The following is a 14,902-nucleotide window of genomic DNA, read 5'->3' as shown; positions in this document are numbered from 1 at the left end:
AAGGAACAAATCTTTCATTTACAACACTTTGGGATGCATACAGAAATAAAAAAGTAAAAGAAGAGAGACCAGTGACAGCTACAATACCGGATATAAACTGAACTGTTATCAACGATCGTTTCATTCCTTCTTCTCTCAGTGGTAATATAAATATTTAACTGTCCTAATCAACTGAGACAAACTGAGCCAGCATATGTATATATGTATGTGCATGTTTGCTGCCCAACCAAGGACGTAGCTGTAGCAGACTCAGCAAGATGACCGTGAATGAAGCCCAGCCAATAGCATCGCTAGCTGAGGTGTTGCAGTGCACCGAATATTAACACTGTGACTAACTACAGCAGTTTGATAGATCTACTGCCAACCCCCCAAAGCATGAAGACTGGCTTCTTAGAGTTTATCAGTGTGCACACACACGCACACATGAATACATGTGTGTGCATACATAAACATCTACAAACAGAACCACTTTGTGGCTAGCACATTTACATGAGCAAACACATGCACGCACACACATACTCTTTCTATATTGCTCCTCTCTGTGTTTCACTGTCACATGCTCGTACAGCCACAGGCTAGGGTCAAAGGCTCCCTGACTGATCTTATTTTCCAGCTCGGAGGACTTGAGCTGAATACATTTGTGTTATTCATGTAGAGCGGGAGTGGGCATTTTATATGTATTGTGTGTGTGAGTTGGGGAGGAAAGAGAAAATCAGCATGGAGAGTGTTGCGTCTATGTGGAGAGTACATGAATGATGATCATTGCATGCAAAAAATACACTTTGTGTTTGCATCCATCTGTGGGAGCATATACAGTATACATCCATGTGTTCATCTGCGCACATCTGTGAGGGACACCAAATGAAAAATGATCTGCCAATAGCTAACTACGACATAATGTGACCATATGAGCGATGATGGTGAGATACTGTACGTGTATGAATTATAGGAGTGCATCAGCAGGTCACATGCAAGACCTTGGCTGGATCTCCATCACACCCTAACTCGTCATATTTCAGGCATGCAGACCTCCGCCTCCCATACACACAACCTCCATCCCTCAGCCTCTCTCAGCTATCACACACACACACACACACAGACACTGCCACAGTTCAGGATATGAGTGGCTCAATTAAACATTTAAACGCTAGAGCTGTAGAGCAAATTGCTGGGATTCAGCAGGGCCATGTAGGAAGTAAGTCCCGGGACAGAATTACAGCGAGACGAGGGGGGTTGCGGGTCAGGTCCGTAGAGCCGTGCTGATTTTTTCGCTCCGTATCCGCGTCAGCTCAGCCTGGGTTTGAGGCTGTTTCAGCTGACACAGGGACTGAGATAGAAACACAGGAGCAGCATGATGGAAGGATAAGAGCAGAACAAAGGAAAGCAAACGAGGTAAAGTTTTCATAGAAGAGAGAGCTGGATGATTGAGAGTGAAGAGAGGCGAAAAGATGGTTATAAAAAAGCAGCCAAATGTGATTCCCCAGTTGTTGGATCTTCTCTATTACTTCAGACAGAGAACGCACACATGCAAGTGCCATGAGTGTCAGGAATTGATACTCAACATGACACACTGTTTTAATGTACAGATCGATATGTCACTGCCTTAACAATAATAAAGTTATTGCTGAAAAGGCGAAAATAAAAGCAGCAGACACGACAGCGTGTAGTAAATGCTTATGTCAGAAAACAGTAATGATTTTATTGTGTATTCAATGAGATGCAGAGTTTTAATGTGAGTATTTCACAAGGATAATTACCATGTTGCTACTCATTAAACAATGTTCTGCCTTTGTATTTTTAACTTAGTGTTTATTGTTTAAGACCTGTTATTTTCCCCCACAAGTATTTCTACCCAGGCAATTTACTGTCTAATAACCTAATAGATTACAGTCATCCATTATTTCACCAGCCAAGGTCAAAAAAGATGTGTATTTATATGAATGCCTTATTAGGACAATAGTATCATACAAAGGACGTAACTGGTCAGCTGTGGACTGCAGCACCTATCTGTATATGCAACATCGATATAGCACGTAGTTTCAAATCATCAGTGTCTTCGGGGAAAATTGTTTTACATAAAGGTATGTGAAATTCACCACATCCTCAAAACCATGTCAAATTTGGTCCAGATGAGCAGTACACTCTGTGTACGCATGTTCCTGAGGGAACCCCTCTGGTCACATTAATTTTTAATATTTAGTTAAAAAAAAAACTTCTTGAATATAAAATAGTTTTTTAAATCTGTGCTGAGGAAAGTAGAGGGAAAGGTGATGCCATACAGCTCAAACACTGGAAAAGTTGGCACAGTGTAAAACATAATTATAAAACAGATCGTGATGATTTACAAATCCCTGTTGACATACACTGAAAACAGTACAAAGACAATATATTTACTGTTGTGCCTCATTTCAGACAAATTGGGACAGGAGTAACTAAAGACTGGGAAAGTTGTGGAATGCTCCAAAAACACCTGTTTAGATCATTCCACAGGTAAACAGGTTGATTGGTAACAGGTGATAGTATCATGATTGGGTATGAAAGGGGCATCCTAGAAAGGCTCAGTCTTTCACAAGCGAGGATGGAGCGAGGTTCACCACTTTGTGAACACATGATTGTATAAAGGATATGTTTGTTTGCAAATGATTGCAATCTGTTTCTATTTTTGTTTGTTGTGGCATTACATTCTATGTATACTGAGATTCTTGTTTATCTTTCATTTTAAACCTTTTTAACATTGTGATTTAGAGGCAGTTTTTATTTTGTTTGCAGTGATGAAAAGATCCCTGTTGTACAGACGTTTAACTCACATGTATCAGAAAGACGGGTTAAATGAACGTGAATGGGCTGAATATGAGCATGACTACCCCATGCAGATTGGGACACCATGAAGGACTTCACCACGTGACAATAGAGCTCTATGCCAGTACAGGACATAAGATCAGTCTTCCTTCTTGCTTTACCCTGCACTATTGCAAGCCGGCATATGTTTGAAGTTAAAGAAGTGTTGAATATATAGCTGGGTGTGAAGCTTGGACAGACACCAAGCCTCCTTGGCAATGAGAAGGAACTATAAAGAGGCAGACTTTCCTTTTGGTTCCGAATCTCTGCGGTGTCTTTTTTTTTTTTTTTTATCCCCCCTGTTCAACTCCCCTTCCTTCAGTGGCTCTGTAGGCAGCTGGGAGCCGCCTGGTGGGGGGATTCTGCTCACACTTGGCAGCTTAAAAATTTAATGAGACTTTTACTTCACACTTCATCCTCCTCTCTTTATAGCAATGGAGCTTCTGCTCACTGATATCTTGACAGGGCTAACTGGGCAAACCTGCGAGATAAACAAATGTGGCAATGGACGCTTAGCCGACAAGCCGTGTGATTCAGGTGTCCTAAAGAGATCCAGCAGGAGGGTGAAGTCGGCCTATAGACCTCCTCGAAAAAAGCTTTGCAGACAGTGGCATGTACATGCAATACAACCAGACAGGTCAATTCACAATAAACCAAGTTTCTATTATTCAAGTAGACACACTCCAGTCTAGTACTAGTTGGAAAAGAGGTTGACTGCAGTGTTCCAACTTAATATCGTCCGATTATAAAACCCAGCCTTCCCCAAAAATTAGAGAAGCAGAGCAGGAACACGCAGTTCTCATTACCAAAGAGGGTAGGCCTTTAATAGCTTTTTTTTTAACTGTGAGAGGGAGCTAAAATATTCAATATGCACTCGCACATCTCCTCTGTATTCCGGTCCTGCACTGCCCTATCCTGGACTCTCCCAAAGTTAAGCCTCATAATAAAGTTAATGATGCAGATAGTAAAAAGCTGGACAGACACAACACACAACCCTAAACCTGCAACAGTGCCAAAGTGAACCGGAGTGACTGAGCATAGTCTTAATATATGAGGTGTTGCTTAAGAGATTGTTTCCATCCTGGTTGTTGTAGAATCCCACACAGCTCTCAATGACCGGGAAAAGTATTGTTTCAGTGTGGCAGTAATACACTAAGAAGCACGACAATTAGTCACTCAGCTGGCCAGAGTCAGCCAGCTTGACAGTCTGACAGCCAGTTAGCCGACCATCTAGCCAACTCGCCTGGCAGTCAGTCAATCACTCAACTAACTAGACTATCAGCCATTTAGTCAGACAGTCAACTAACCTAGCCACTCGCCTACAATCCTTCAAACCTGTGATTCAACCAGAGAACAAGCCAGGAGTAGAGGGCTTCGGGGAATATTGAGACAAACAGGGAAAGGGAGAGGATAAAATCTATATGCTACAGTCAAAAGAGCTTGGTCTTGTTATCTGTAGATGTCTTTATTTACAGAACTCCTAGGACCTTAGTCAGGGAATAATGCTACCAAAGGAGAATAAAAACATTAATGAATTATCTACTAACACAGCTAGTGTTACAGCTGCCATTTAGCATATAACTGCTTGCCCATAGTCCAACAAAGCTCCTTCCCGGTTCCACCCAGATCCAACCAAACCAAGAAATATCCCCACAGCCCTTCAACAGCCCCAACCTCACAACCTTCAATCCAGGCACTTCACCAGTCACCACTGTTATTGACAATCTTGCATCAATTTCAGGGGGCCTCTTATCGTGACTGACACACAACCTTTCTACACTGTCAGATCAGAGTAATATTTCGGCCTTTTATGTGGATCGATTGGCCAGTTTGGGGGCGCAGAGGGGAGGAGAGGCGGAGCACACAAAAGGTCAACTGTAGCGCTAAATCATTTGAAGATTCTTAATGAAGGGTGTGTGGCAGACACACCTGCAGTTTCATTATTGGGCTGCAGAAAGAGGTAATAGTGTTGATATGGGGATTGATAGCCAGAGCCAAAGAACGGAAGAGGGAGGCTCAAACAGGAGGACAGGATGAGAAAGATTGCCTTAAAAAGCAACATTTTCTTTGAAGAACACTTTCGCCAAGGTCAATAGGAATCACTGCCAATTGTAGCTCTTATTTCAAATGATTGCACATTGCACATCTTTAAACCTTAACTGTAGGCAGGAGCACCAAGGTTACATATATGTACCGTTCCAGAGGGGATAAGCTGGGGAGAAATATAAAGTATTTATGTCATGCACAGCGAGGCTGCCTTGTCCCGAGTGACTTTGTACATATGTTAAACACTGATTGAAGGAACTGATGTTTTCTGTCTGCATGTCTTCCTACATTTTTATTCCTCTCGCATCTCTTTTAGGTTCATGTTTACGTCTGCCAGCCACAGAATTCTCTGCAATAATACAAATGTGCAATGATGTTGCATCTAGAAAGACAAAAAAAAAAAACTCAAATACCTCTGACATGCAATTAGAGGAGCTCACCAGATATTGATGTTAACAGCGGTTGTTGTTGCTAATGAACATGGCATACTAAGAAATCAGAAATAATAACCAATAACATTCTTTGTGCCCTGTTATTTATTTATTTATAAGCCTTTTATTAGTTGCTGTCTCAAAGTGTGTAGTAAATCATTGCAATCAACAGTCACATCAGCAAATTCCTGACGTAGGTCAAAGCCTTTTGGGGCAATAGAGGATGAAATGCTGCAAGACCGAGATCCTGCTGTTGACTGACTGAGTGTTTTCGTGAAAGGTGCTTGCAGTAAAACAGGGTTAAGTATCCGTGCTCTTTTCACTCTGATTTTCTCTTCTCTCTACCCCCTCAGGGTGCTTCCTCCAGCCTGGTGGTCAAGTTTGCCGACACAGACAAGGAGCGCACCATCAGACGTATGCAGCAGATGGTTGGGCAGTTTGGCATCTTTAACCCAGCCATCGCCCTTCCCTTCAGCACCTACAGCTCTTACGCACATGCGGTGAGTTGGAAAAGACACATGGAGCACACACAGAACAAGTCATATTGAAACACTTTAAGGGTTGTTGGGTTACTGCTACCTCACTTTTTTTCCATGAAGTCCCTGCAGCTGCTATAATCACCCTCAAATGAGAATTTATAATATTAATAATGGACACGTATGTGAAAGGTGTTTCAGCATCTATCACCTCATTGTTTAGTTTTTATGGGCCGCAACTTCACTGTCTTACTCATGACGCATAACCATAACAAACTCAAAAAACCTATTATGGCTGCCCACTAATTGTCGACCAAGCCGTTGGTTGAGGAGAAGAGTCTTAGTCGACAGAGATTTAGTTAGTTGCTTGGTCACAGGGAAAAATACCTGCATCTGACTCTTCCTCTGAGAACCGGTGGTGTGTTGGTGTTTATATTGCGAGCACAGGAGCTTTGAACCGCCGGGAGGAGGAGGAGGTTTTCAGGCTCGGAGCTGGGTGGGGGAACCAGTGGGGAATGCAAGTATTCAGTACTGGAGGAGGGAGCAGTAGAACCGGGCTCAGCAGCCTCCCAGTGAACACGGCCAAACCGGGACTGAAGACAGCCTCCGAGACCAATGGAGTCCAGTTTGATGACCGGGAATACTGTACCGAGGTGATTTACAGGAGCTCTAACCAGGATGATGACGAAGACACAGCTGATTCAGGCGTGAAGCGGGAGAGGATTTTATAGAAAGTTAATTTGTAAGCACTGTATACATCATCCATTGTGTCTCCCAGGACTTTGTGGAATGCATCATCAGTGGCCAGGAATGCTCTAAATGAATGCTAATTAGCTAATGTTAGCGAAGAAGTTCACCATATCAACCTAAAGGTAATAATATGTGATTGTTGAGTTTACAGCTTGTTTCTGCTGCCCCTAGGTGGTCAAAAAAAATCTGTTATTCTGGATGTACATGCAATATCTCATATGTTTTATTCCACCAGCCAAATTTGATGTAGGCAGTATGTTTCTAGCTATCATGTGTTTATGCAGAATTTAACTACACAGCTTATACAATCAGGGTCACTTCAAAGATCACATAGTGGATTCTGACAAGTATTTGGATTTTGTTGTGACTGGAGCAAGTGATGCTGTCCCAATGTTTGCTAATTAGTACCAAACACATCATTTTTGTTTGACTTGTAATCCCCTTCGGGCAGTTCAGTGTATCGCCGAATTGGGACCACTGATGTGTTAGAATTCACATCACACATGGGACACACAGTTTAAGCCTGTTTTTTCCCCTTCAGCTTGGCTGTAATTTTGTCCAAATAAACATCAGATACTCTCACACATCTGCCACTGAAATCTGTATTTTATGACTTTTCGAGTAATTTTAGCGCACAGAGACAGTTTTCGTTGTTTCTGTGTACCTGCTCGGTAGACACTGTCGTAAGTGAAAATTAGCTCCCCGAAACTATCATCACTTCCATCAGCACCACTTCTTCCTCCTCTCCTCCTCGTAAGCAGTGCTGCTATGCCATTACATTCAGGCTTTCACTACACACAGCACGTAGGCACACACACATTTAGTTAGCTTGTACCCTCCAACCCCTTCATCAGCTTCCCTCTGCCCTCCTACCCCCCCTCACCATACCCCCCCTCAGGGCATGGCACCATACACACACAGCAGACCCCCGGCTCTTTGATGAGTTCAGACAGCCTATGCAGCCCCTCTACCCTCCATCCCACTACTTCTCTACCCTTCCCCTCTCCCTCCCACTGTCCCTCCCTCTGGGCCCATGAGATGCTTCAGGGGCCACAGTTGACTCAGAATATTCCATGGGCAACTTATCTGCACACAAACTTTCTTCTTCCCCGCTGAGGCAGAGCACACACACATGCACACACACGCACACTCGCGCACAACCTACTTGAAGCAAGCTAAAATGAATTTAAGAAGAGCTTTCCATCCAGCGCTGGGATAAAAATCTGGGCCCCTGTCACAACACACTGCATAAATACACATCCGCAGAGTATTTATTTACAGAGAAGGAGGAACATAAATTCATTTTTTCCTGGACTTATTTGGATGTCAAAGTTATATATTTTTCCTGGTTCTAAATGCCTGGATTAATTGTTGATGTTAGCCAGGTCTTGGGGGCTTATCCATTTCCCTCATTTTCACATCACAGCCATGGGACCCAGTGTGAAATGTGCAAATTGACCATCCCAGAGTAATTGCGAGGCCATCTCTTGTGCTCTCTCCAGTAAAACTCCCACCTTCATTACCATTCATGAAATGCAGCCCTTTCCCAGGAAATGTGGAGAAATGCAAATGTTTAAGGGGTGGTGGAGGCAGTGGCGGTCTGCGGGGAGACCATTGTGCCCCGTTCAGGTTGGCCATGACTCTTATTTACTGTGGCAGAGACCCGTGTCGACTCATACAGACGCACACAAGAGCGTACGCACTCACGCACTGCGCAGCAAATGCTCTAACTCTCTCCCTCCCTCCCTCTCCTCTCTCTGATACACACATATAATATGACAAAGAGCAGGATGATGCTAGGAAATTGAGTTCCGAGTGAAAGTAACAAGGGCACGGGGGATACTTCAGCATTAGAGAGAATCAATTACCATTAAATCTAAAGGAGAAATTGCACGTATGTGGTTCCTCGACACAAAGATTATACAGCATGAATGATGTTAGTGAAGGTGAAATTCTCCTTGTATTAGTATTATGAATCACAGAGACTGTGGGTGCCATGTACCTGCATATAATGAATTTAGCAAAATAAAGTAAGTCGGTGGAGAAACTCTGAGGTAAGGCAACCTTGGAGATAAACTCACCCCAACTTTTGATAAAGTAATGAGTGCACAAGAGGCAGTAATGCATTTTCAGCGAGGCTCTTGTTTTCATATCTTCCTAAAGACTTATTTAATGAATCCAAATACTGGGTCGGACTGCTAGGTGCGTAATAATGTAGAATAAAGGGAAATATTAGTTATCTTCAGTGTGGGTGTCCAGCTTGTGCAGCAGTTGTGATTACATTACAGTCATTGGTGCTAGCTGCATGCACATAGTGTGCAGCCTTGATTCGCCTGTAGCCACCGGGAATGTGCTGAAGTGATACGATGAATGTTTCTTTGCGGCAAGATAAACTACACATATTCCCCCAAGACGAAAAACCTGCAGTGACAGAAAAAAGACTTTATCTCCAAAGACACACTACATGTTCGCCCACTCTCCATATACACTGGCCAAGAGAAGAGGAGGTGGCACTGTATAGAATACAGACGTGGGGAGAGATGGTATATATAGCTATAACCAGGGAGTACAGTAAATGGTAAATTCAAAGAGCTACCTCTCCACTACAGCAGTGGATAGGATTATAGAGTTGAGCTGACAGCCAGTAAATTGGATTTTAGTCAAACCAGAAGAAGGAGGGGGCTCTGAACACAAATTGGAGGGGTACAACACTGACAACATATGCCAAAAATGAGAAATGTGCCATTTTCACGATAGACACAGACACTGGTGTGCTCTGACAGGAGACATCCTATTTGCAAAAAGGTGATTTCATAAAACACAAGCCGAAGGAGAGCGAGAGAGTGAGATCCCATGTTTCATTCCAGTGTTAGTAGTGTGTGATAATAGTTCTCCCATGAATCGCTGAATGGAAGCAATAAAACCAGCTTTTATTACCTTTTGTATCTCCCATTCACGACACAAACATCATATTTGTACACGATTAGATATGATTCAAGCCACTTTTCTTCCTCTGTCATCTAAAGCCGTGTCTCTCTGTGAAGACAGCCATTTTAGCTTTCCTTGGTCTCTTCAGGTGGAGGACTGCATGCTGGGTCAGGGGACAAGAGACAAGTTTTAGATTTAAAGGCACCTCCAGCACCGTGCCCCCATTGCCTCCCTAAAAGATGCAGTAGACTGAGTATGATAGATAAATGAGAGGAGAGAAAATGGTTTAACTTGGTGCTAATAGTGACAATGTGTGGGTGGATGTGAGGGAGGATGGTGACTGTAAACTCACATTAGGAAACATCTCCCCCTGTTGGAGGGACTCACATTCAAATCGAGCCTTTTGCAACACAGCACACATGAGAAATGATGGTAACACATTACTGCATGATTTGGCCGTGCCGTAAACTGCCTGCACACATATACACACAAGCGTGTGTGTGACCTGGTTAGCTGTATTATGCTTGTGAGGACTAGCTCTGCACATACACACATGTACGCACATAACAAAGTGCATCAGATGAAAAAACCTATTAAAATCTTTCTGTGGAAATACAGCCTGCTAGCATGGGGGTAACAAATGAGGCCCTTGAGCTTCAGTCTTCTGTCTTCAGTCTCTTAGTTCACCTCATTGACCTACTGTCTCCCTCTCTCCCTCATTTTTTCAACCTTCTTCACCCTCTCTCTCCCTCTCTTTGTCTCTCTCTCTCCTCCCTCTCCCTCCGTCCCCAGCTGGTTGGGCTATAAGGGGTCACATGTGACAGTGCTGAGAGTCAGTGAGTCACAGAGCAGCGCTACAGAGATAATTGCCATGTGATAAAGAGGTGATTGCCTGCTGGCACCAGGGGAGAGTAATGCCATCAGGTTGCAATAAAAAAGCAGATGTCTGACACTAAATGAATGCTGCTGGAGCCCGGGCAACTTTCTTTGCTCCCTTTCATCTCACGCGCTTCTCTTTTGTCCCCCTTGTTTCTGTCTGTCTTTTCTCCCCTCCTCCTTTCTTTTCAAGAGGAAGCAGAAAAGGTTGTGTCTGTGATGATGAAGACTCAGTTCTGCTCATTCTCTACCAGAGCCATTTGCTATCTATTGGGTCGGGCATAAATAAAGAAATGGGAATGGCTTTTGAATATAACGCCTTTGAAATTTTGAAGAAGAAGGAAAAAGCATATGCATACAAAAAGTAAAATGGAACGACTTTGAATATCTCTGTCAACATAACTACTCTGCTTTCTGCTCTTTTTTTTTTTTTATCAGAGCCCGTTTGTACTAACCATTGCATTCCAACATAATTACATGCTTGGGGTTCCAATTTGCTGCATTTTAATTTGGAACGAAGCATCAATGAATGCCGGAGTTGTTATCCATGACAATCTGACGGATGGCATTAAGGACTACATTATCTAAGACATGCACTGGGAGAGAGACTAGTATTCTAGAGTCGCTAGTATTCACTCCCACTCCATTACTTCTTCTTCCAGGCCTGTAGCTTGTATAAGGCCCACAACGAATGGGTTGCAAGCTTATTAGAATCAGCCCCAAGTCCCCAGTCCTCTCTGAAAGCAGTGAGCAGAGCCCAGTCAGTGGTGTGACAGTGTTTATTTTGTAATACCAGCCCAGTCAGACCCTTCATCCTGAAGTCCAACCCTATTCACATCCTAATAGGGGGGGCAGTCACAGCATTGCCAAAGCAAGGGAGCCCCAGATCCTCGAGACCTTTTTGTTTGTTTCTGTGTCATTGCTTTTGTTTAGTTTCTTGTTCCTTTGCTGTCTTTTGCCGCTATGGCCCCTTAAAGGCTCAATTCATCTTATTTGGAAAGGAATGGATGATCCCCATTTGTCACATTGAAATTATGCAAATGACAAAAGGAGCTAATAGATAGCAGTGGCGAGGCATGTGGCTAATGGATGAGATGCCAGCGCTGGGCATTCTACAGCGGGACAGCCGCTTTCTGGTTACCTGACAGGGGCACTGAGGGAAAATAATTGGCTTTTCCGTTGCAGGGTCCCCATGCAAATGCAACCGGAGTGGCATTCTATACCTCCACTGTCTCACAACATCGTCATTAGCATTAGTGCCAGTGGCAGACGAGTTTGATTTCTGCTTATGCGAGTCATTCTCAGGCCACGGCCATCAGCAGCTCCCCCGACACATAGCAGCTATGCAGTATTAAACAGATGCCGAGACAGGGCCAAGACGTTGGTCCAGCAGTGTATTCCTATACCATCCAGGTCACATGGCTACATAGCCAGCAAAAGATTGTTGATTCCCTAGATTGAGCCACTGGTTCACAGGATGCAAAAGCCTTGTAAAATGACGGATTTTCTTCTGAATTAAGCATTCAGCATGTTGCTTTCCCAGTGAGAATTTAAGCTGAGTGCGTAAACTCAAATGGTCTCCATCGCTCTTCACGCATGTGGTGTGTACCTGTGTGTGTGTGAGTGCAGTGCAGGGCAACGGTGCATATGAGCATGTCCTGTGCATATGAATAAACACTCTGTGGGCTGCATTTGAGGGAAAATAGTTTCAGCTCTCACTTCTCAGTTGATGCTAAGTAGAAATGTGGAGTGAATGGAAGACTGCTGATTTTATCTCTTTGTGGGGTTATCCAATGGGGAAAAATAACTGTCACTGCAATTTTCTGACTAACATACTGTACTGCTAAAGTGGTCTGGAATCTGAGTTGCTACCTACACCTGCTTTAAAAATATCATTGTAAGGACTCAGAGTGCAGTTCTACCTACCAAAGAACGCATTGTTGTTTGGCAGAAGTATGTTTCTGAAACAACTTTTCAGTGGCAAAGAGTGTGGTCATTTAGTGAAGTACCAACCCTGAATGCATTCTCTTTGCAACATACCTTCTACTCTGACAAAAACAGCCCAGAGACAGGCCTAGCGGTTTACAACTGAATTATAAAACAAAGCAAATTCTGGACTGTGGGTGAATGTCAGGCTACAAGGAGCAATCATTACAAATACATCACAAAAATTAGAAATGAGTCCGGGGAAAAACAGAAGAGAGCATGAGACATCTGTAGGATTGCTATATAGCCAAATGGAGTGTTGTGAAGTTTGACAATTGTAAGGAAAAAGCATTGCAACACTTCTGCAAACTTTGCCTGTTCCCTGAAGACAGAGATAATGTGCACATGTCAATGCCTTGATTTGTATGAGCCCAACAGACAGCTATTAAATCGTTTCTGCAGCTGGTGACAGGCTTCCTGCTGGGAGGATAGACAGATTCACTAAACATAGGTTGACAGGCTTCTTTTTTCTTCCTTTTCTTTTATTCCGCTCTACTTTCTCTGTACTTCCCATGCACTATCCATCCATCAACCTCTACATACATCCCTCCCTCCGTTCTACCCTTGCTATGTTTCTCGCTCTCTTGCTCCCCTTCCTTCGTCTTTGTCTGACTCCTTCTCAACTTACTATATTTTTCATTACCATCTGTCCTCCCCTCACCTCTCTCGCACCCCGTTCTCCCTCCTGCTCTCTTGCACACACCCCATCCAACCCCCCTTTCCTCCACCCATCTCTCCGTGTCCCTCTTCTTTAGCTCATGCAGCAGCAGGCAGCCATCATGGCAGCAAGCCACGGAGGTTACCTCACGCCTAGCGTGGCTTTTCCCGCCACACAGATCCACCAGATGGGGGCGCTCAACATCAACAGCCTCCCACCCACCCCCATGACCCCGGTGTCGGGTGAGTTTCATCAAACCCTGGGTGAGCACTTAGTTTCATTCCCTTTCCTCTCTGTGTGTGTGTGTGTGTGTGTGTGTGTGTGTGTGTGTGTGTGTGTGTGTGTGGAGGGTGATGCAACAAGCAAAGTCTCTTGTATGCTTGTGCTAATGTCTTACTGTTAGTGAGTGGAGGTTTCATGTGGGTGGGTGTGTGTATTTGTACATGCCAGTGAGCTTGTTGTAGGTCAACTTGTGTTTTTACTTATGTATATATGAATATTTGCATGTGCGTGTGTGTGTTTACACAGCGTGAGACTAAAAAAAAAAGAGCTGCAGCAAGGCCAAGAGAAAGGATGCCTGCTTATTGGTAATCCAAAATTATGCCACTGGAGAGAAAGAGAGAGACTAATATGGAAAAAATACATTCAATAGGATTTGCATGTTTATGTTGCTTGTGAATGCAGAAGATATTTGGGGATGGGAGCAGCAGAATAAGGAATGTCAATAAGTAAGTTTACAGAATAGGGGCTAATTTCCCTGTAGTATTTTGACCTTGTGCTTTGAAGCGCTTGTGCATGATCTGCATGCAGTTGGTTTTGTTTTCCATAACAAACACCTCCTATGCAGATACATTAGAGAGGAAAAGGAAGGACTTTGAAATACCTACCCACTGCATCACATTTGCTTATTCAGCAGTGCTTCATTTTCCTTGAGACAGAGGAAACCTCAAGATTCTCTGCTCAACAAAAGCATGAGCCGAAATAAATAATACAGTAACCAAGTCTTTGTTGTGCCTCGCTCACCTACTTTGTCAACACTGCAGTATTGAGTTTTTAAGGTGATGACTTTGGTAACTTTAAACCAATCAGTGTGTGTGTGTGTGTGTGTGTGTGTGTGTGTGTGTGTGTGTGTGTGTGTGTGTGTGTGTGTGTGTGTGTGTGTGTGTGTGTGTGTGTGTGTGTGTGTGTGTGTGTGTGTGTGTGTGTGTGTGTGTGTGTGTGCGCGAGCGAGCGAGAGAGAGAGAGAGAGAACCGCCATCAGTGCAACAAGGCCTATTTTAGATTTTCTTTATAGCCATCATAGGAATTCAGTTTCATTCTACAAACTTGCTGCGCTATATCAAATTCTCTGTGCGCTGTTGTTCCTGTGGGGAAGAAAAATATTCTCTTAAGTTGGTATTCTGTTCACTTCTTCATCCGCAGACACAAAGAACGGACAGCTTTATTGTACAAATCCTGTTTGGTGCTGGTTTACTTACAGTAATTCACAACAGTCTGTTGAATTAAAATAAACAGGACAGACAGCACATCAAGTGTGGAAATCAATGCTCCGGCGCTCTTATTAATCACACACGTCTCCGCCTCAAGCCAAATAAACACATGTACATACAGTGAGATGATGGAACATGCCAGTTGGACACACATGCTGTATGTGTAGAGTACATCTGCAATAATTTTCAACATAGGGCAATATATCAAGAGAGGAGGCCCATTTGTCAAATATTCACGTTGATGTTTTCAGTGCAAAGTGTGCACTTTTGGGCAGGCATAATCAATCAAAGACAGTGATTAAAAGTGGAGCTCAGTCTTGCTGAGAAGCCTCTTATTTTGACACCTAAAGCACTGACAGTATGGCAATTCAGATCTTTGCGTTCTGCATGCATACCTGTATTCTACCGCACAATAGCGCTGAT

At 43.5% G+C, this 14,902-nt stretch overlaps 1 protein-coding gene across 17 annotated transcripts in view; it reads left to right on the top strand.

Moving 5' to 3' along the window:
* Positions 1–14,902, top strand: part of celf5a (cugbp, Elav-like family member 5a) — a 185,627-nt gene that overhangs the window by 156,589 nt on the left and 14,136 nt on the right. For 7 of the 17 annotated variants that reach the window (XM_070960265.1, XM_070960264.1, XM_070960260.1 and 4 more), the window contains exons 6-7: positions 5,669–5,815; positions 13,087–13,252. In XM_070960265.1, the coding sequence (XP_070816366.1) occupies positions 5,669–5,815; positions 13,087–13,252 (313 nt within the window). The remainder of the gene's footprint in view (positions 1–5,668; positions 5,816–13,086; positions 13,253–14,902) is intronic. The other 10 variants (XM_070960270.1, XM_070960277.1, XM_070960272.1 and 7 more) reach the window with 3 other exon arrangements.

Source organism: Chaetodon trifascialis, chromosome 4 (assembly GCF_039877785.1).
Source record: "Chaetodon trifascialis isolate fChaTrf1 chromosome 4, fChaTrf1.hap1, whole genome shotgun sequence".
In the NCBI taxonomy this organism is placed as follows: Eukaryota; Metazoa; Chordata; class Actinopteri; order Chaetodontiformes; family Chaetodontidae; genus Chaetodon; species Chaetodon trifascialis.
Note: the sequence above shows the minus strand (reverse complement) of the source record. Positions and strands in the feature narration are given on the sequence as shown.